Source organism: Tiliqua scincoides, chromosome 4, assembly GCF_035046505.1.
Source record: "Tiliqua scincoides isolate rTilSci1 chromosome 4, rTilSci1.hap2, whole genome shotgun sequence".
NCBI classification, from domain to species: Eukaryota; Metazoa; Chordata; class Lepidosauria; order Squamata; family Scincidae; genus Tiliqua; species Tiliqua scincoides.
The window spans coordinates 112,669,541-112,692,023 of NC_089824.1; the positions used below are offsets into that span (position 1 = coordinate 112,669,541).

The 22,483-nt window shown below is 45.4% G+C and overlaps 1 protein-coding gene across 1 annotated transcript in view; it reads right to left on the reverse strand.

Moving 5' to 3' along the window:
* The window catches only part of ASTN1 (astrotactin 1), a 319,088-nt gene that overhangs the window by 171,214 nt on the left and 125,391 nt on the right, over positions 1-22,483 (reverse strand). The window contains exon 2 of the mRNA XM_066624531.1: positions 20,045-20,232. Within this exon, the coding sequence (XP_066480628.1) occupies positions 20,045-20,232 (188 nt within the window). The remainder of the gene's footprint in view (positions 1-20,044; positions 20,233-22,483) is intronic.

The window sequence follows — 22,483 nt, forward strand, 5'->3', positions numbered from 1 at the left end:
GCAATAGCTCAAGGCCTATAAAAGGCCTTGAACAAAGCAAGGCCAGCTTTTCCTTTGCTGCCGTTGTTGCATCATATACTTGAAACAGCAAGCAGTGGAGGGAGCCCTTGTCCTACAGCTCACACAAGAGGTTGAACAGTTGGCCGTCATGCTGTGAGCAGTTGTGTCGGGCCAGCGTGGGCTCCAGCAAGTCTCCAGAGGGCCAGTGGCTTATTGGAGACTGGGGGCCCCCTGCGGGCCGGATTGGGAGTCCTTGAGGGCCGCAAGTGGCCCCAGGGCCAGGGTTTGGGCACCCCTGTTCTAGAGGAAAAGTTCATTACAGGTTACAAGTAACAGTAGGTAAAAGATGTTAATGTATGAGTTGTTTTTTCTACACTGAAACCTCAGTATTCAGGTTAAATTGCCGTGTTGGCACTTTGCAATAAATAAGTGGGTTTTGGGCTGCAGTTTGGGCACTCGGTCTCTAAAAGGTTTACCATCACTGGTATATACATTCAGAAAAATAATACACTCAAGGAAAAGGCACAACACAATTGCAACATATCTCAGATGCGCCCACACTTTAACTTAATACCCACACTTTTAACTTAATACCAACCATCCAATTTGATATCCTAACATTTCATCTTTTAAAAAACCACAGTACTAGCCATCAAAGCTGCAGAGAAGAGATTGGAAAATGGAGGCTGTGCTCAGAAATCACAGCAGAATTCAACAATTTGGGACCACTGGTTCCCAAAGTGGTGGGTCAAGACCCACCAAGGGAACAGGAAGTGGGCCATTCTTCCTTAAGGGGAGTGGCCCAGTAATGGGTGTCCTGATGGTGCCACAGCGCAATGCCGCAGGACCCCAGGAATTCTTCCCCTTACCTGGAGGGTCATGCTGGCCTTGGGGAGGGTCCGGGAGGCCTACAGTCCCCTCTGATCACTGATTGGAGTGATTTCAAGCATTGGGAAGGCCCAAAGAGGGGGGCAGTGGGCCTATTGGACTCTCCCCAAGGCCAGCACAACCCTCGAGTTAAGGGGGAGAACCCCTGGGTCCCCATGGCACCACAACTGCAGCAGCGCCATCAGGATACCCTTCAGCCCCAGGCCCCACCCCTGCCAAGACTTAGCACATTCCCAACGTTTGAGTAGGACTTTGGGAACAGCTGCTTTAGACAGTGAGTGGATGCAACTTCAACCTTTGTATCCTTAATGCAGTGATGTGCGCTCCTTATTTACTCCTCTGTACTCTATCCCAGATTAAGTATCACTGGAATCACCACTAGCATTGCCAATTAGCAAAGCACCACTGAAAGGAATGGGAGATGTAATCTTGATAGGTTCTTATGCCCATGCAGGTGCTCCTTTCATGTACTCAACTAAATCATAGAATGTTAAGAGTTGGAAGGGGTCTTAGAGGTCAGCTAACTGCAGGCAGCCACAGCATCTCTAACAGGTGGCCATCCAGACTCTGTTTGAAAACCTTCAACTATCATGATACTGGAAAGCCCACAAACTGCACAAGGCAGATTGCTCCCATGCCAGACTGCTCTTATAGTGTAGAAATTCTTCCTCATGTCTAGCCTAAATCTACTGCCCCATAGTTTCTACCCACTAGTTCTAGCCTTGCTCTCCAGGGACTTGTCACCTGGGCCCAGCTCCGGTGGCCAGGGTCTCCTCAGGAGTAGGGGTCTCATTGAGAGTAAATCACAAGTACTGCCTGGACTGGACTCCCAGGCAGAGCATCTCCCGGAGAGTAGAACCCAAGGCCTCATGGGATCTCCAGACAGTCACATGGCTGGAAAGGATGGGGCTGGTTGGGCCAGCTACTGGCTTCATAAGGAGCCTGGGAGGCATAGGGGGAAGTTGCTCATCCAGGGGCTCTGGCTGGGGAGAAGTGGCTGGGGGAAGGGTAAGCAATCCCTTACCTCTACTTGTTGCTGTGGGGACTGAAAGGGTTTGTAGTGGGGGCAACTGGTCCCTCCCTTCCAGGGAGGCACACCTGGACCAGAACAGGGTATTGTAGACCTTGGGGGTCTCAGGGCACCCCCCCCTCCCGGAAGCCCAACCAAGTGGCCAGACTAGCCAACCAGCAGGGGGCGTCCTGAACAGTTCAACCTTGTTGTATCTGCAGGGAAGCTAAACTCCTATTGAGGACTATATACCAGGGCCCTTGTGGTGTAACAAGGCCCTAATGAATGTAAAGAGTATCACCAAATTAAACCATTCTTGCAAGCCAATCTCCAGGTCTCAGCGCCTCCTTTTGCTCCGGGGTAAGTTGACTGCTGCCCCTGCGGCACCCCCAGACATGGACTTCACAGGACTACAGAAAATGTCCTCTCCTTCCATGTGATAGTCTTTCCAATACTTGAAAACAGCTACCATATCTCCTCTTAGCCTTTTCTTCTCCAGGCTAAGCAGCAAGTTCTTTTAACTGTTTCTTGCAGGCCTCAGACCCTCACCATCTTTGAATCCACTATCTAAGCTTGTCCACTGGTCTTCTCACAGACACATTCCTCACAAGATTTCAAGAAATAGAGTCTTCCCAAACATGGTTTCATATGCCACCCATATGATGATTCTGGCTCTATCTTTTGGGGATGGACTATTTGATAAAGTGGGATGGGACTTACACATGGATTTTTCTAAACTGAAACCTCTGAGAGGCTTGCAGAACCATAGTAGAAGCCTAAGAGACAAAAGAACATGGCTAAGCCTTCCAACATCAAATCCACAGCATCATTTGTTAAAACCTTCCTCCCAGCACTAGTGTTAAGCACAAACAGAGGGTATGTTGTGAAAACACACCTCCTTTTTAGTGATTACCTTTTGCAAACTTTCGTGAAAGTATGCAAAACTATTTGCCATTTATCAAGAAGAAGATGGAAAATATTCTGAAGATGAAGCAACTGAGCATCCAATCCTATCCAATTTTCCAGTCCTGGTGTAGTTGTGCCAGTGGGGTGTGCACAGCATCCTGCTGTGGAGGGGCAGTCACTTGGGCCTTCTCAAGGTACAGGAACATGAGTTTCTTTACCATAGGAAAGCACTGTGAAAATATTGCGAGGTGTGATGTTGTGTCCACAGCAAACTTCAAGCAAGCTCAAAATTGAGCTTCAAAAGCAAAGTTGAAAACAAACTCAAAATAGACTCTGTAAGCAAGCATGGCAATTATTAGCAAGCTTTATTCATTGCCAGCAATGGGCTTCTCTTGTTGTTCAAAATGGGGAGCACAGAGAGCTGTGTTCTCTCAGTGTCTCCAGAGAAAAAGCAACTTTCAATGTGTGTTTTAGTTTATATAGGTCTAGTTCTTTGTTCTAAAAATCTCACTATCATGGCTGAAGAGCTGGTGATGTCAGAAATGGAACTTCTTTTTTGATTGGCCACAGGCTTCTGATTGGTTGTGCCATATATGGAGCATGCATTTGAATAGCTCAGGTTACTGCATGTGCCAAATATGGTAATACGCACCTTTTCAAAATCCCAGTAGGTGGCAATATTGACCCTTTTGATTCAGAGCTATTTTCTGAATAATTCTGTTTATTTATTTATGCATCTTACATACTAGAGTTTAGATTCCTTTTATTTGTCTTGGGATGTACTAACTTATTCTAATCTTGAACAGTCTATATTTTGCTTTTAAACAAGGTTTTTTAAGCGTTTTCTTTGTTTCTCTATTAACTTTAGAATACAGACTGTGTTTTTAGGAATATTTTCAACCTGGGCCCCTCTTGACATTTTCCAGATGTTTTGCTAATGAGTCTCTGTCAACAACAAAGTGTAATCCTGTGACACTTCCCATGTGCTACTTCACCTTAAACAGCTCTCCAAGTGCATGCTTTGTTTAGAGAAGGTTGTCTAATCACTGGCTTTCCCTTTGGAGCAGGGTTTCAAGTTTAAATGCTCCAGCTTCTGTTTTAGTCTAATCCATCATTCTAATTAGCTTCTTAATTCTGTGAAGCTCATACAGCTTCTATACAGAAGAAGCTTCATTCCTGAGATAGAAAACTCTATCATACTAATTATGTGGTCTTAACATGAAGCTTAGGTGCAACATAGTTTCTTTTATGGATGCCAAACTTTATTTTATTCTTAAAAGAGAAGCCCAAAATGAATATTTTTAGAAATCCAAAATGCTTCTCTTCTAGTCTGTGAGATCCTGACAGCTTCCAGATACCTCCTTGCTAATGATTTTACCACCTCAGGTAATTCTCATTAGATTTCATTAGTGCCAGTAGCAGAATCTGTAACATTTTCCCAAGGCACCCACACGCCATGGTGTTGCTGAAACCTTTCTGATTCTACTAATTTTGGAAAACTTATTTAGTTATATATTTTTTAAATCTTACAAAATTCTGGATCTGTTTAAATCCTATTTTTCCTTTGTCCACATGCAGCCTGACATGCAGGCTGGAAGCTGTGGATTCCAGTAACAAGAGAAGGGAGTAATTGCAGTTTCTCTTTGAAGCTCGTTATCTAATCGCTTTGTCACTTTTGGTTTATGACCATCTCCAACTGGAAGGTCTCTTTGTACCATCCCAGCCCAGCACTTTGGAGGGTTCAATTTGAGTTCATACCTTATTCCCTATTTCCTAACTAATTTACCCATTGCATTATTAAACATTTGTTTTATACTGATTAAATGACTTGGGTGTTCCCTGCAATTTTGTCCTTTATAAAAGAACAGAAGGGGATATATTTTCCTCAAAACTCTCCTGTGTCATCTGCTTAGAAAGCAAGGGCATTCCTTTGCTTTAGTTTTATTGCCTCTTGTACAAACAGACTCTCTCAGAGAGAGAGCAAAATTGCTTTTCTGGGCCTGCTTGAGCATTTGCTGAACCAATGTTTGTGAACATATGAACTGAACTGTCCTAAGCACAAACATATTGCTCTGTTTAAATGATCTGCCTTTACATGAATGGTTGGCTTTGGTCATGCTAAATACATATCCTTTTCCCCCTAACATAACATTATTAAGCTTATGATCTCCTACTTAAATGATTAGTTTTAACTTGCTTCACAGCCTTGCTTCAGAAACACCAGAGTTGGATAGGATTGGGCCCTCAGTTGACATTCCTTTCAACCCAATCTAGTGGGCACTACATTAATTAGTCTGGGTGGAATTGGAATGGGGATGAACACTGAAAATCATGTTCTCCAAATGAATAGCATATTCATTTGTACACATGTGTTTCTGGTTTTGGGTGGCATGTTCTGAAATGCATTATTTCCAAAGCGATCCACCTAGCCATGCATTGCACACGAATAATGCTGGATCATGAGCATATCATAAAGAAGGACTGCTTCTATGGACTGGTATCTTTACCATGCTTGGACAAGGAAAAAAATGCCCCCCCCCCCCCACACACACACACTTTCAGGAAGGATTTCAGAGGCCCTTTTGGAGTATGGAAGTGCAAACGTTTGGGGAGAGGGAAACTTCACCTTTGATGCAAGCAACAGTGCTTTTTCCAGCAGCTGCCAGATGCTAGCCTCTAAATTTTTCACCCAAAAATCCCTCTGAGCAAAGCAACAACTTCATGACATCTCATTGCCCCAAGAAGAGTTGATGAAAGTTCTCAAATAAGAAACTTGAGTTCACTTCAAACTCCTTCCATTCTTCTTGCCCTGGAGAAAGAGCCTGGAACCTGGACTGAGGCTCCAATCCTATCAAGGCCCTGTGCTACAGGAATGCGGCACAAGGTGCTTTACAGTAGTGTGAAAGTCGGGCCACAGTTCCAGGCCACTGCTGCAAACAGGTAGCACCTCCACTGCCAACTTACCAGTGCTGACGGAGGCCCCCGGAGCTGCTGCTGCTCCACAGAGAAGGAGGAGAGAATTTCAAGGAGGATCAAGGGGAGGACAGGGTTTGGATCTCAGTGGCATTGGCATACACCAGATCTTATCCCCTCCTTCTCAAGTCACCTTTCTCCTTTTCTCTCCTTGGACATATGCCAGAAAAATGGCTGGCATATGTCCGAAAGGACAGATAGTGGGGGCAGTCTAAATATGGTAAAAACAAAATAACACCACTATAATGTGAAATTGGGCTCAAAAAAGGATAAAATGCAATATCCACAATTGGGCTCAAAAAAGGATAAATATGCACTATCCAAAATAACACCAACACGTACCTATTAAAGTGGCTGTGGATGGTTCCAAGTGCTTCTGATTGTGTTTCTAAGCCTCTGACTCCCTCAGAGCTCTGTTACTTCAACTGGCTGTAGCGTTTTCTGAGCATACTCAGAAGCTGTCAGGGAAAATACATGGAGCCCTATGGAAAGTGAAAGTGAGCCACAGTGCTCATTTACTCATGAGTAGGTGACCATGAGTCCATTAGAAAAGGCAGGCCAAGAGGAATGCAGTGCCACCAGAATGGTCCTGATCTGATGAACGCAGGCCCCAAAAACACTCGAGGGGGAAGTTCCTCCCTCCAAGAGTTCAATAAGCCTTTAGAAGCGAAACCAAGCTACATGGTTGCATTTACTCATGAGTAAGCAAATGTTTAATGGTTCCTCGCTATATTTGAGTGTTTTTTTTCCTGCACTTTGTTTCTATAGCAATTCAATGCTATGTTCAATTCTGTTGGGTCAAGCTGCTATCTTCTCAATGTTTTAATTTGGCAATGTTTTAGTTTGTTTGTGTTTGGCAGCATTAGGTTCACTCTGGGGCAGATCCAAGGGGGGCCATGAGTGCATGGTCCCCCCAAAACTGTCACACCAGCAGGGAAGGGGGCCCGTTGGAATGGGGAGCAAAGTCTGGTGAAAGGGGAACACCCACTGGGTGTTCTGACGAGCTGAGTCAGAATGGGACCCCAGGGACCCCAGCAGGTAGATCTAGGTTTTGTTCAAGTCCAGGCGGGAGCCCAGGCCTACCCACCCAGCAAATGTCCACAGAGACCAGTTCAACCGGGAGCCCTGGTACCCAGTAGGTAGATCTGGGCTTCAAGCCCAAGCTTGAAGGTCTACCTGCCCCAGCAAACCTCAGCCACGGAGGCCAAAAGTTCAACTGGGAATCCTGGTCTATCTGGCAGATAGATCTGGGTTCCAAGTCCAGGCAGGAACCCAGGTCTGCCTGCCCAGCAAACAGCCATGGAGCACATTAAGTTCAATCGGGAGCCCAGGTCTACCTACTTGGTTGACATGGGCTCTGAAGTTAATATGAAGTTAATGCCCCCCCCCAAAACACAAACACTGGATCCACTCCTGAGTTCACTGTAGTTGTTCATACAAGCAGTATGCAAATCTCAAATGGCTCCTGTAAATTTAGTTCAAATAGTTGATTATGTAGTTGCGTTCTTTGGGTATGCGTCTGTGTGAGATGTGTTTTATGCCTGTTTTTTTCCATGTCTGACAGCCACAGGCATGACACCGCTTTCATTCCCCCCCTTTTTTTAGGATTACACTGCCATTCATGTGAAAATAAAACCATTTTAGACTCATAGGTGATTGGGAAGCCTACCAAGAGATAAGTAAAAAATATTTTTATTTACCTCCTGCAGGCAGTCCCATTGCCATCATCGTCCCTCACATAGCATGCTGTAGGTGCTGCTGCATGCTATAATATGATAGGAGACAGGACTGGGCAGAAAGTCTGAGTCCAGAAGAAATTGCCACAAACACAGTCCTAATTTATTATACTTTTCTGAGAAGCTGCTCCAGGAGCCAACCTCAGCGGAAATGTTGAGTATAAATATAATTAATTAATTGACTTATTAAATGAGATAAGTCAAGATGGACAGCACTGTTGGACAATGAAATTGCCAGCGCAGCCATGGCAAGCAAGGGAATGTTCCGTTCTGTTGTCTGGGGAAAAGCAATGCAATGTCTCTTTCCCTGCCTCCCATGCAGGAACATCAGCTGCAAACAGACATGAAAAAACGTACAAAGGAGTGATACATGGGTATTCTGAACATTTTCTGCATCCCTCTTCAAATGGCAACTTTCACAGCAAAGACCAAACTTCGTAAAAACCATTCTTCACAAAAATCTTTTGCAGACATGAAGCCTGAATTTACAAACTGACAGCCCAATCCCATCCACACTTTCCTGGGAGTGACCTGCATTGACTCTAATGGGACTTACTTCTGAGTAGACATGCATAGGATTGGGCTGTGAGTAGAATGGCTATGCTCTAGTCTGCTGAGCTTGTCTTCACTTTAAGCTGTAAGTTGTAAATTGAGGAATAGAAATATATAAATTAAAAAATGGCAACAGCTTCTTGGTCTCATTCCCTTTTCTGTATTATGCAATTAATGATCTTGATAAAATAAAATAACTGCCATCATGTGCTCCATTAGGACAGAACATTAAGCGAGAGTTACTAAATGGGCAAGGGAAGCAGCTAATAGCTATTCAACCCTTTCCCCCTTTTCTATTCTCAGCCTAATGGAAATGGAATACTCTTACCTTTCCTTAGGGAAAAATACCAGCAGATTAAGTATATGAGCAAAAGACACATTAAGCACTAGTTAGCATTGTGGTCAACATTGTGATTAGTTAGAATTAGTTAGCATTGTGATCTTAGAATCAGCTCTTTAGGATTCAAGTTTTCTAGGGACTTTTGTAGCTGCAAAGCTTGTGACACTTATTAAAACAGTGCAGATTTTTACAACAGATTTCCACAGATAAAACTGAAATCAAATTTGACATAATGTTTGCAATTGATCAAACTCTTGGAGAGGTAGGCCAGTTCCCTGGCTAAAGCTTTAGAATGTTTCAAAGATCTGTTCTACAGGGGGACAGAAGTTGAACCCATATGCAGAACTGCACAAAGACCACAAAGAAAAGCACAGAATTGTGTGAAAAACACATGTACCAATTTGATTCTGAAACCTTGGTATTCCACAGAGATATCATGGTATAACAAACCCACCCACCCACAAACAATAGAGAATGCCACACATATGAATCAATATTTCACTCAGCCAGTTACAATTTGTGATTTTCATTTCATGAAGGGAGAAAAAATCAAAGAAATAGAGCTTTCCCTATTCTATGAACTGCTTCTGAACAGACAGATTCTTTGCAGCCACCCACTTGCAGCCACAACTTTCAGGAACGTGAATAAGTACTCTGTGTTTCTTGATAAAACTGTAAAATTGCACTACAACTAAGTATTTTTCTTCCCTTGGAATTGCAGTCTGATCCAGGAAGGAGACTCCGTGCCCAATCCTATCTAATTTTCCAGTGCCGGTGCAGCCATGCTAGAGGGGCATGCACGGCATCCTGTGGTGGGGTGGCAGTCACAGAAACCTCCTCAAGATATGGGGGCAATGTGTTCCCTTATGATGGGGCTGCATTGCAGTTGCACTGGTGCTGAAAGGTTGGTTAGGATTGGGCCCTCAGGCTACAATCCTATCCACACTTGCCTGGGAATAAGCCCCATTGACTATAACAGTACTTAATCCTGAGTAGACTTGCATAGGATTGAGCTCTTAGGCACCCAAGGTCATTAGATACACTTCAATTTTACTGAAGAATCTCACTTATGCAGACTTTTATTGGCTGATTGGTGAAAGTCACAATGGCCCAACATTGTCACCTAGCAACAGCTCATTACTCTTTTAAGATACAAATTTGCTCCAGAAAATGCCACACTTTTATGCTGGAGCATGGACCAAGATTGCACACCCACGTAATATCAATATGAGAACCACCACATTCAATCCACTGGTAATTTAGTGTGGGCGGTTTCATTTAAGGACCCAAAAATAAGATGATGAGTTTCTAAACCTTTATGAACCAAGTAGCTTGCATAGAATCCACAATACTAGGATAATCATGCTGCTGTACAAGCTACAGGATATTCAACTACTGCAGCTAAAAGGAAATGGTGGGGAGGATTGTGGGCAAGCAAGCATTTGACCTACTTCTCAATTGGGGGGGGGGGACAACCCGAGACCTAGGGTCACCAAGATGATATAAACCAGTACCAGGACTATACCACTTCAGACTGCCTAGGAAGGATACACACATGATTTAATATTCCTGCATACAGAAAACTTCCCAGGATTCACAAAACTAGGCGTGAGGGGAAAGACTAAGCTACAACCCTTCTCCCTGACATTGCTTTCTATGTAGAGATGGCTGTATTGTATTGTGAGAGGATGGTAAGTAGTCATTCATGTGAGCTCAATCTGAAATTGAACAACAGGAGAATGAACTAGATGAGATAATCGCATTGTGTTACTCTTTATGCTTTAATGTAAATAGCAGCATGGGAGAGGCTGATCAGGATTGGGACTGTGGTATGGAGAAGCTGTAACCCTTTACTCCACATGCAGTCCTCATCCTAATCAGTTCCCCCCCCCCCAAGCTAAAAACAACAAAAACACAGTGCCAAACTACATGATTAACATCATACCTATTTTGGATCTCAGACACAGGATTACTGTCGGGAAGCCCAATCTTATCCCCAGCACCACCACCAGGTGCAGCAGTGCCAAAATGGCGACTCCTGTATCTGGCAGCGCCACTGGGGCTGCCAAAGATCTCCTCAGAGGAAGGGGACTTTAATCTCTTTCCCCTGAGGAAAGCCACAGGCCCTGCAATGGGTCTTTTCAAGTCTGCACCAACTATTTTGCTGGCACAGATGAGAGAGCCTAAGTGACAGGTTTTGCAGCGCTACAGGGAGGATAGGATCTGGCAGAGCAGGGCTCTTCCCTGCCCTGCAAACCCACAGTGATCAAATTTGAGGAGGGCAGAATTTGGGGGTGGGTTTGGGTGGACAAATAAACTTTGACCTGCCCTGGATGCTATACTGAAGACATTGGCTTCATTGTACAGAGTACATTGGCTTCAGTCCTCAGTTATGCATGCAGCGAGCAGGAGTCAGGGCTGTGCTTTATAGTTTGTCTATGAGCCCATCCTCTCAAGCAGGTCTGCTAATGGGAAGGTCTTCATTAGTTTGTTGTTTGAAATGGAAAACTGGGCTGTGCATATCTGTTAAGGAAGACAGCCTGCTCCTTAACCCTAAGCATCCTTGGATTTTTGTGTCAGCAGCAACCTAGCAGTATCCAGGGCAGGTCAAAGTTGACTTGCCCATCCAAACCCACCCCCAAATTCTGCCCTCCTCAAATTTTATCAGTGTTATTTTCTTCTAAGATAAATTATCTTACTGTCTCTGTCCTCCTGATTCAGATGCATAACTACATTATATAAACTGGCTTGACAGGGGCAGTTCTGAAAGTGAAACCTCTCTGCTCCAAGCATTATCTCTGCTGGCCACTTTTGATGAGGTGGTGAGGCAGCTGGAGGAAGTGGAGATAAGTTCACCCCCTATCCTTTTTTATATACACAAGAAAGAGATAGCCAAGCAGCTGGTGGGACAGAGATGATGGTAGGCAAACATGCATGGAGAGCACGACATCCCCTGCCAGTTTCCCATCTTCCCCACCCCACCACCTGAAGCAAGGTGCTCAGACAGCCTCATGGCTGGTCCACCCCTAACTGTGTCTAGATTTAGGTCATGACATTTTCAAAAGGACATAAGAACATAAGAACAGCCCCACTGGATCAGGCCATAGGCCCATCTAGTCCAGCTTCCTGTATCTCACAGCGGCCCACCGAATGCCCCAGGGAGCACATCAGATAACAAGAGACCTCATCCTGGTGCCCTCCCTTGCATCTGGCATTCTGACATAACCCATTTCTAAAATCAGGAGGTTGCGCATACACATCATGGCTTGTAACCCGTAATGGATTTTTCCTCCAGAAACTTGTCCAATCCCCTTTTAAACGAAAGCAAACTCAGCAAAGATGATAAAAGACTGAGAGCCCAATCCTGAGCCAGGTGCGCCAGCTCACCGGCAGCACGCACTGTTGCAAATGTGCCATAAGGCACGTTTGCAGGCCCTAGCGCTGGTGCTCCTAGGTTCCACCACTCAGCAGTCACGCAGACTGCCAAGCAGCGGTGAAGTAGGTGGAGGTGTGGGGGTGGGGTGGGGAGGAGGCATTCCAGGGTGGGGGGAGGCAGAGGGAGGGCAGGGAGAAGGCAGAAAGCAGGCAATGCCAGGGAGAGGGAGCGGGGTGGAAGGGAGGCGGGACCAGTGCATCCTGAGCCTCCGTTTCGGGTCGCCGGCTCAACGTGGAGGCTCAAAATTCAAAAGTTCCATTGTGGGGCTACTTGGCTTACCCAGGGGAAGGGCACAAAAGTCCCCTTCTCCTGAGGAGCCACCAGCAGTGCCTGCAAAACACTCAGGATGCAGCGGCAGCCATTTTCGGCACCACTGCAGGCCTGCACGCCAGGCAGCTCAGGATTGGGCTACCTGTAAAGTGAATAAAGATGGAGGAAAGACAGCAACAAATGGATGGAGATGCTTGGTTTACAGAAAAGAAGATTAAAAAGTGACCGCTGTTTTCAAGAATCTAACAATTTTCCATTAAAAAGGAGAAAGGAAACTTTTGAAGGAACTATGGAAGGACAGAACTAGAAGCAATGGTTTCAAGTAGCAACAAACTTAATCGGGTAATAAACATACTAAGGCTTTCACAGCTGGCATTCATGTTAAAACAGTGAAAAGTATTTTGGGCTAAGTGTCATGGTCTAAATTTTAAAACAGAATCCTAACGTTTCACCCACTGTTTTGGTGAGCTTCCTCAGAGGCTGCAGTTTTAAGTGACTCTCTCAAGCACTGGAGCGCAGCACCTAACTGTTCATCTGTAGGTTCAGAATCATTAATGCAGTGGGTAAGAACAGTTGAGCGCTGGGTTCCAGTGCCTGAGGAAATCACTAAAAACAGCCTCTGAAGAAGTTCACCAAAGCAGTGGGTTAAACTGCTTTTTAGGATTTTGTTTCAAAATTTGGACCATGGTTCCTAGCCCGAAATACTTTTCACTGTTTTAACATAACCATGTAATAATGTTTCAGTATTCAGGAGGGATACATTCCCAGAACCCATGTGAATGCCAAACATCACATTAAAGGAAATTCATGTAAAAAGCAGTGTCCCTTTACTCAGTGATTTAAAAACAGCTTTGCTGACCTTTGTAATGCAGGACAGAGGCAACAGGCAGGCAATCCAGACTTTCAGAAAGGCTACATTCGGAGGCAGCAACACCTCCCTTCACCCAGAGTACAGCAGCAGGGGTGGGGGGTGGGGGGGAGATATTGCAAAGAGGAAGTGATAATCACTTTCCTTTGCATTCTTTCATGTGCAAGGGAGGGATCCCTTGCCTCAGAGTTAAGCTGTTCGAAGCACCTAGAGAGAGAGAGAGAGACTGATTGTCTGCTGGCTGCCCTCTCCTGCATTAACAAAGCTATTGTTAAATGACTTAAATATTGTTAAATGACTTTTTTCCTTTAATTTGAGAGCCCTTCTCATTGCTGTTGACCTAAAACCACAGGTGAAAAATCAGTGAATAATTAGGTTAGACCTGTATTTATCCAGCAGTTTTTGTTGAGTGTAGAAACCTACATTATTTAAGTATTATATTTGAGTATCTGCTCTTCCTCCAAGGAGCTCAGGGTAGCGCATGTCATTCCCTCACCACCACATCCCGGTAAGGTAGGCTAGGCTCAGGGTAGAACTATCTCTTTGCTCCCACATCCTCATGCAGACAACTATTAGTATGCAATATGCTTCCTACTTCGCTGCATCAGATGTAGTATGCAAGGACACCACCTCATGCACTGTGCCAAAGAAGATTTTCCAAAAAGGAAGTAAAAAGCCATGGAGTGGCAGCAGCTCCTCAGCAAGAACAACCTCCCACCCTGGCCATTTAGGACAGTATGATTCTCCCCATATTACAGGCGGATAGGCTCAGACTGAGAAAACGGCATCTTCACCTAACACATGTGGGAAGTGCAACTGTGCAAGAAGCTGAGGCACTGTCACATAATAAGTAAATTTCTGAGGTATAATTTGATGCAGTTCACTTTAGCTCAAGGAGCTTCTAGCTATTTACTAAGGAAAAAGATCCAGCTCACAATTCAGGAATTTTATCTGTCAATAAAAAGCCTTAGGGGCAAAAAGGTTTTAAATGCTCTTTACAGTTTTGTTTTTGCCATTTATTAATTATTCTCCAGGACTAATCAAAAACAAAACATGAAGGGAGAAAGCCAGCCCCAGGCAGTGATCTGAGAGAGATATTGACACTCATTAAGGCAGACTTCATTAAATAGTCCCATCCTCAGTATCAGTGCTGTCCTAGGACGCGTTGTCTCCAACTAATTATCTTCTGCCAGCAAAAGGATTGTATGATTCAGCATCACTTTAAAAAAGAGAGAACTTCACTCCTTTTCACCCTATTTCCTTTACTCATTGGCATCTGCTGAATTTGTCTGTCTGCCTGTTTGTCTCTTTAAAAGTTTCTGTGAAGAAACGGGTCAGGAGATGGAATTGTGAAGAGAAATTTGCTTCACAACAGTAGCACTATACCTGCAAGACTTCAAGCCCTACATGCTCAAGAAAGGTAAAAACAGAAATACTAAGCAGGAGGTAATTTTGTTGGGTTGATAAGTATTGAGAGAAAAATACCATGCGAACCTGCGTAAAAACACTGGGGGTGGGTGATGATGGAACAAAAATAGCTATTGCGCTGGTGCAAAATTCAAAACTGGGGAAATGCAGAAACTAACTCCTTCAATTCAGGAAACTCCAAACTGTTGTCAATATCATCTCCATTTCCCAACCTCACCAGCAATGTGTGGACCTGCAGTTGGGATCTCATATTTAAAGCCTTGATGCTCACACCGGAAATATTAGAAATGCTATGCTGGGCCAGGAAGCATTAGAAATGTGGCTTTCAGAGCCTCCCAGCACAAAGTATCTAGAAAGGGAATTTCATTTTTTATTTTTTCTCACAGCAGTGCATGCTCTTGCATGCTCTTCATCACCTTAATAAAAGAGGTTGCAGAGAAGAGATTTGTACTTTCTGTACAGTGCAGAAGAGGCCACATTACAGCATATACCTGAGTTGCCTATGACTCACAGGAACTGTTAGTATAATTCATTTGACCAAAACCAAAGGGAAGAAAGGTGCAGGATGCACAATGTGCTCAACTGGAGCTCTGCAAGAATAACTCCTTCCCATGCACAAGTGCATGGGTTTTTTTATCCCCCCCTCCCCCCAGCATTCCAACTTCCAATAATCCACCCTTCCCAAAACTGGAAGAATCTTAATTTTGGGAGGAAATTTTGAAAAGGTGAAGATAGTTGCCAAAAGCACTGTCTGGGAGGAGTTTCCATTAGTCAAAGAGATGGACATCTTCACTTTTCCCAATTCATGATCATGGGTCCTGCCCCAATCCCTCTGCAACTCCTCCAGAATGTTAGATAGCATTTTGAAAAGGATTGTACAGATTCTTTCAGGGGGAAAAATATATCAGTGGCTATCAGAGTTTATAGCTAAATACAGAACCTCCATGTTCAGAGAGAAGACACCTTTGATTATGACGATGGGGGTGACAAACAACAAGAGAGCCTTTGTTCTTTAGTTGCATTATACTTAGCATTAAAAACTACCACAATTTTTACCAAAGAAAAGCTGAATTTTCCATCTTATATAAAATCATGTGGATTAATGCACTTATTTTTGTATAATTGATCCTTGAGAGACAAGGAGCTATGCCGGGTACTGAAGATCACTCCCTGAATGTTGATAACCTTAAGTAGTTCTTCTGTGGGCTTAAGGATTTCACAAAATATTCCCCACATACCTTCACAACTATCTCTGCAACCATTATGACTAGAATCTTGCTAGAAACAAAGAAAGCTGAGATTCTCAGGTCAGGTTGTTGAATCAGGTTTCCGACACCAAACTGAGCATTTTTCTTCTGCAGTTGCATGGAATAGTGGAATATACACAGCTTTGATTATGCCCTTCTTGTGAGCTTCCCAAGGTACCTGGCTGGGAGAAACATCCTACCCAGGTACATTGTGATGAGTTACCAACATTACTACCAGGGAAACTATTCATCATTAGCTGCTAAACTACATCTTGACCTCACATAAGCAGAGGTGTTTGTTTCTGTTAAGATAGGATTACAGCCTAAGCGCGCAATCCTGAGGCACCGTAAGGCACATTTGCGCTTCCTCATTAGTTGGCAAGTAGTTGGCAACCTTCAGTCTCGAAAGACTATGGTATCACGCTCTGAATGGTGGTTCTGGAACAGCGTCTAGTGTGGCTGAAAAGGCCGATTTGGGAGTGAGCGCGAAACCTGGGTAAAGAAGGGATGGAGGACAGGCTGTTACCCATGCAGCAAATCCCCCCTCTCCACGTCGCTGGAATGGTCCAATGGAAAGGCAGAAGCCAATACGGTTGGTTCCAGCGGTGTTGCAGGAGTTGCCCAAGTGTGACTATGTACAGCCACAAACTGCCTCAGGGACTCCGGCTCCTGATTTTGCCTCGAGGTTGACTCCTGAAGCCTTTTCCACAACTGGATATAGCCACAAGGCAGTGGAGGTTTGAGGTCAGAGTTTCCCTCTCTTAGATGAGCTGCCTTCCCAGACTGACGAGTCCCATCTACCTGGCAAGGTTGGCATCTAGTTGACAAGGTTGGCATCTAGTTGGCAAGGCCGGTGCGCTAAGGAGCGCCAGCCTGTGGAGGCTGGTACAAGCCTCCGCGCCAACGAATGCACCAAGTCTTGCGTCAGCCGAGCTCAGCCAATGCAAGACTCTGGTGGGGAGGAGGCGGGAGGGAGGCATTCCGGGGCGGGGGGTGGGCAGTGGGCGGCCATGGGGGCAGGCAGGTGGGAAGCGGGAGGCGGGGCTGGGAACCAGCAGTTATGCCGGACCTCAACCCCCATTCCCGGGGAGTTCAGAGTGGCTTCAAGCAGCTCCGCTCTCCTTGGACTTGTGCTACCTCAGGAGGTGGCGCAAGTCCAAGGAGACCCATAGGCACCAGCAGCCCTTACCCAGGGGTAAGGGGAAGAGTTACCCCTTACCTCTGCCTGAGCCACCTTGGGCTCCTATCCTGCGCTGGATACAGCGCAAGCCTCTTGGCTTGCCTATTCCAGCGCAGGATAGGATTGCACCCTGCATCTTACTGAGCACAATGGGTTTACTTCTGAGTAAACCCAAAACACAATTTTCAAACACCTCTACACATAAGGCACCAATAAAAAGGTAAAGGTTTCCCCCCTGCGGCTAAGCCTAGCCATGTTTGATCTGGGGAGGTGCTCATCTCTGTTTCTTAGCCAAAGAGCTGGCGTTTGTCTGCAGACAGTTTCTGTGGTTATGTGGCCACCATGATTAGATGCCAAAGTGCAGGGAATGCCATTACCTTCCCACCAAGGTGGTTCCTATTTATCTACTTGCACTTTTACATGCTTTCAAACTGCTAGGCTGGCAGGTACTGTTCAAGGTACTTGTTCATGCAATGGTTGCTCACCCCATCGCATGGATTCAAACTGCCAACCTTACAGTCAACAGACTCGTCAACTCAGCGGTTTAACCCACTGCGCCACCACATCCCTATACTAATACATTCTCTTAAATTCAGATTTGTTAAAAAGATACCTTGACCAACACAGGGGGAAGGAGCCTGCTCAGGGCGGAGCCTGTTGCCTGGGGAATTGATAGATCTCCTTTCCTAATTGCCCAGGTTAGTATGGAATGGAGTATGGAATTGCCCAGAGCCAAAGGGCTCTTTGCCTGTGGATCAGAGCCTGGGAAGTATACCAGCAAATCATATGGAATACAGCCCAGATGCCAGGCTTCAGCACTCCTCATTGCCTGGAACTTCTTTTGACAAGTAACCCTGTTTGAACCAGCTTGGGTGGACTGCCTGCAGTATGAAGTGGCCTGGTTGTAAAACTTCCTTTGTTCTTGCTTAAGAAGGGGTGGGCAATAGGCACCCATCATTTCTGTAACCCTTGTGGGAGGGATTAAAGAAGTGTGGTATAAGGAGTCTAAGGTGTTGTAGGGAGTAGTGGGAGTTACAAAGTACTGCACCTTGCAGGTGGTGTAAGAGGACACTTGTGGGATAATGTGTTGGAATGCTCAAGGGGGCCACATTGCCAAATCGAAAAAATGAAAGGCCATGGGAGATATGCCAACAGGAGAAGGCTCAATCAGCCAAGGAGAAGGCAGGTCACTCATAGGCAGACCATCCCTCTCTCTGGGTCTTTCCCTTACCTCGTAATCTGTAGAGTGACTGATGGTAAACCCCATAGCCTAAAACTACTGTTACTAAATGCCAGATCAGTCAATAACACAATCTGCCTGATCAGGAATTTAATTCTGAATGAGAATGCAGATCTTGCTTGCATCACAGAGACCTGGTTAGATACAGCTGGAGGGGTGAACATGTCCCAGCTATGTCCACCAGGCTACCAGGAAATACATCAGCCCAGGCTACAGGGTCAGGGGTGGTGGTGTTGGGACAGACAATCTTTCGGGACAGAGTTTTCCTCTACACTACCCCACAATCTACTGAATTTGAATGCTTGCATGTGAAAGGGACATCAAAGGTTGGGAATTCTGCTGGTATTCTCCTGGGGGGCCATCAGTCTCCCCAACTGAGCTGACAAAGGTAAACTCAGAGGTAGTACTGAACTCTCCACATTCACTAGTCCTGGGGGACTTCAATGTTCATGCCGAGGCCTCTGAGACAGCTGCAGCCCAGGATTTTATGACTGCCATGGTGACTATGGGCCTACCTCATGGGATTATGACCCCCACACATGCTGCAGAACATACATTAGCAACTGGATGAAAGCCAATAAGCTAAAACTAAATCCTGAAAAGACACAGGTTCTCCTGGTCAAGAAATCCTCAATGCAGGCACTGAATCATCTACCCACTTTGAACAGAGTTGCACTCCCCTTACAAAATCAGGAGAGCAGCTTGGGAGTTCTCCTGGACTCTCAGCTCTCCCTGGAAAATCAGGTGCCAGTAGTTGCTAGAAGTGCGTTCACCCAGCTTAAGCTGGTATACCAACTGAAACTATACCTGAGCAGCTTGAACCTAGTTATGGTGACCCATGCTTTAGTGACTTCAAGACTGGACTACTGCAATGCGGTCTATGTGGGGCTACCTGCTAAAACAGTTTGGAAACTGCAATTAATGCAGAATGTGGCAGCCCGAGTGGTTACGGGAGCCAGATATTATGACTTAGCTGGACCACTGCTCCAGCAGTTACACTGGCTGCCCAACCACTTCTGGTCCCAAATCAAGGTGCTAGTTCTAACCTTTAAGGCCCTCTATGACCTGGGTCCAGGCTACCTGAAAGACATTCCATACATTCCAGCCCACCCTCTCAGGTCAGCTGAAGGGGCTCTTCTACAAGTGCCGCCTTTGTCAGAAGTGAGAGGGGTGGCAGCTCGGGGGCAAGCCTCCTCTGTTGTAGCACCACAGCTGTGGAATGCCCTCCCAGGGGAACTGAGAACTGCTCCCTTGCTCATGGGTTTTTGGTGAGGGCTCAAAATATACATGTTTCGTCTGGCATTTGGTTGCTGAGCAGATATTTGCCCTCTGCACCACTGTCATACTGTTGAGACTTGACAATCTCCCTGGACTTATCTGTTCCCACAGGCTCAGTGAGTTCTTTTTTCATTTTCCCCCTTAAACTTTGCTCTGTTTTAATATTTGTTTTTCACAATGTAATGTTAAAATTATTGTTCTACTGCCTTGTTTGATGTTTTTACTTGTGATACTCTGTACTTGACTATAAAGCTTTGTAAGCTACCTTGGGCATTTGATTTGGCATGGAAAAGGCGGGATATAAATTTCTTAAAATAAATAAATAAAATAGATGGCACAAATTATAGCCACCTATGTCAACTGTGTATCATTCTTGTATGTTACAAGGAACTGCTCACAATGAGCACACACAGTGTAAATGACTGCATGGTAATAGGAATGTGCAAGATCTCAGTGAAAACTTTTTCTAGTCTTATTTTTGTTGGCTTCACTTGTTATTTCTCAGATGTCCGGTCTGAGGAAGAACCTTCACATTTGCTTTGTATTTCATTTTTGGTTAAATCCAAAGATAGTGATTTGTACAACCACCCTGAGAAGCTTCCCTGCTCTTTTTTGTCTAGGAAGGACGTCCACATTTGCTTCAAACTTTCTCTTAGCACCATATTTGGATTTGATGATAAATTCGATACTCACCATTACAGAGATGTGAAGGATCCTTAGTTCTTCTTCGGCTGACTCACTCTGGGGCTCTTCTGTGGGTTCCAGACCAGGCAGATTGGGAGTTCCATCTTGATGGTGAATATGAAAGAGCAGTGTGCCATTTTCCAGCCACTGCTGCCTCCAGCGCACCAATGGAATGTCTTCTGTGTTCCCTGAAATCTCTGTGGACAAAGGAAGAAGACTGATAAAACCAATCAAGCTAGTATTTGAACCTGGTCCCAAGAAAATGCATGGACAACTATTTACAGGAACATTGTTCTCTAAGTCAGTGTTTCTCAAACTGTGGGTTCGGACCCACTAGGTGGGTTGTGAGCCAATTTCAGGTGGGTCCCCATTCATTTCCATAGTTTATTTTTAATATATTAGACTTGATGCTACCATAGTATGTGACTGTTTACCACCAAAGTTATTGCTTGGTTACATGAAATGTAGCAATAATGCAGATGGGAATAGCTAATAACAAGAGATAACTACAACAGGTGCATTGACTCAGATGCAGCTGAACTGCCCAATCGAAAAGCCCAACTATTTGGCATAGAACTGTGTGAACTAGGGATGAAAGTTTGTTGACAGTCAAAGCAACAAGTAAACACAAGTCTTTTGACCCATCTTCCTCACTTAAAATCATTTTTGCTCAAAGGTGCCTGAGAAAATCTTGTGACCTGGAGGTCTCCAGCATGTAACAGTAAGAACTGTTAACAAAATATAAAGGCTTAAGGGGTGTAGGGGCTGGCTGCCCACCTCCTACCCCAACTTACCTGGTGGGGGTGGGGGCAAAATGCTGACCCCAAGACACAAGGCGCCCAAAGAATCCGGGGGCCTCGTCCTCCCCAAATGGGTGGAACAAGGAAGGGAGTCCCTGGTGGGACACTCCCACAGCTACGGCCCGTGGCCTTGCAACGGCTGCCAAGGTGACATTGCCCTGCGACTCACTGCGGGCCAACAAGTGTGCGGAGGCGTGGGAGGCGGGTTAACCACTGTGCGCATGCCCAGAGGGTCAGGGGATCCCAACTTGGCCTTTGCTGAGAGGGGACCAGACCCTGGGAGAGGGGTGGGCACAGGAGCCAGTGAGACGCCTGTCTGCCCTGCGAGGGGTGTGGTAGTAAGCCCACATGGAGGGCAGCCGGGCCAGATAGTCTCCGGCAGCGCCACCAGGTAGACACTGGGTGTCGCCACTAACGCCTGGGGGAAGGGGTGGGGCAGGGTGGAGCTGGGCCAGCGCTTCATAAGGGAGGCCCGTGATGACGGAGGGTGGCCAGTGAGGTGAGGGGTTGTGCCAACAACAACCTCCTCCAGTGATCCCAAGAGGCCGTGAAGTCAGAGAGGAAGACGGGGTAACGCAACCCCTTCCCCCTGTGCCAGTCTGCGGCCTCTGGAGTACCCCTGAGGGAGACTCACCCAGGGTCAGGGAACCCCCAGAGCCACGCCATGTAGGGAGTGGAGACTGCCACTGCAACCCAAAGCCTGACAAGGGGAAATACACTATTTGAAATAATGTTAGCAACCAAGTTAGCAATTCAGCCAAGGGAATGAGAGTGAAGAAAGGTTCTCTAAATATTAACTGATTTACCAAGCACATTTAACAGGAAAATGTTGAAATATTTAAGCCAGGCTGACTGAGAATGATTTTGATTATGGAAGAATATTGCTCCTAGATTGATATTAACTGCACTGAAAGAAAATTGCCACAAAGTCCAGTTTCAGAGGTATCTTGACATTACAAAGTTGAACTATATTTAACATCCCCATCATTCAAGCTGGTGATCAGGACAGGCTGATGGTTCCCCTATGTTTTGGGTATGTCCAACAATAAGAGACTTTGGGGGGGGGGGGAATCTTAAAGTTGATAAATGAAATGAGTGGGTATGTAATACCAGATGACCCCCAAATAGTCCTTTTTTTGTTATCTTACGAATGTAGCAAATGAGATTGATTTGAAATTGGTGTTAAATCTTCTACTTGCTGCCAAGATGAGTGATGTGGCAAACTAGAAAAGAAGCCCCTTTGTTGGCTGATTTACAGTGCAATCCTATGCATGTCTACTTAGAAATGAGTCCCACTGTGCTCAAGGGGGCTGACACCCAAGCAAGAATATATAGCAAGGGTGTCCAAAGTTTTTGGCAGGCAGGCCACACCATCTCTCTGACATTCTGTCAGGGGGAAAAAAGGAATTAATTTACATTTAAAATTTGAATAAATTTACATACGTTTACATAAATGAATATATTAAAAGGCCTATAAAAGGCCTTGCACAAAGCAAGGCTGGCCTTTCCTTTGCTGCCGCTACTGCATCATAGACATGAAACAGCAAGCAGTGAAGGGAGCTCTCATCCCACAGCTCACGTGCGAGGTCAAACAGTCACCCTTACGCTGTGAGCAGTTGTGTTGGGCCAGTGTGGGCTCCAACAAATC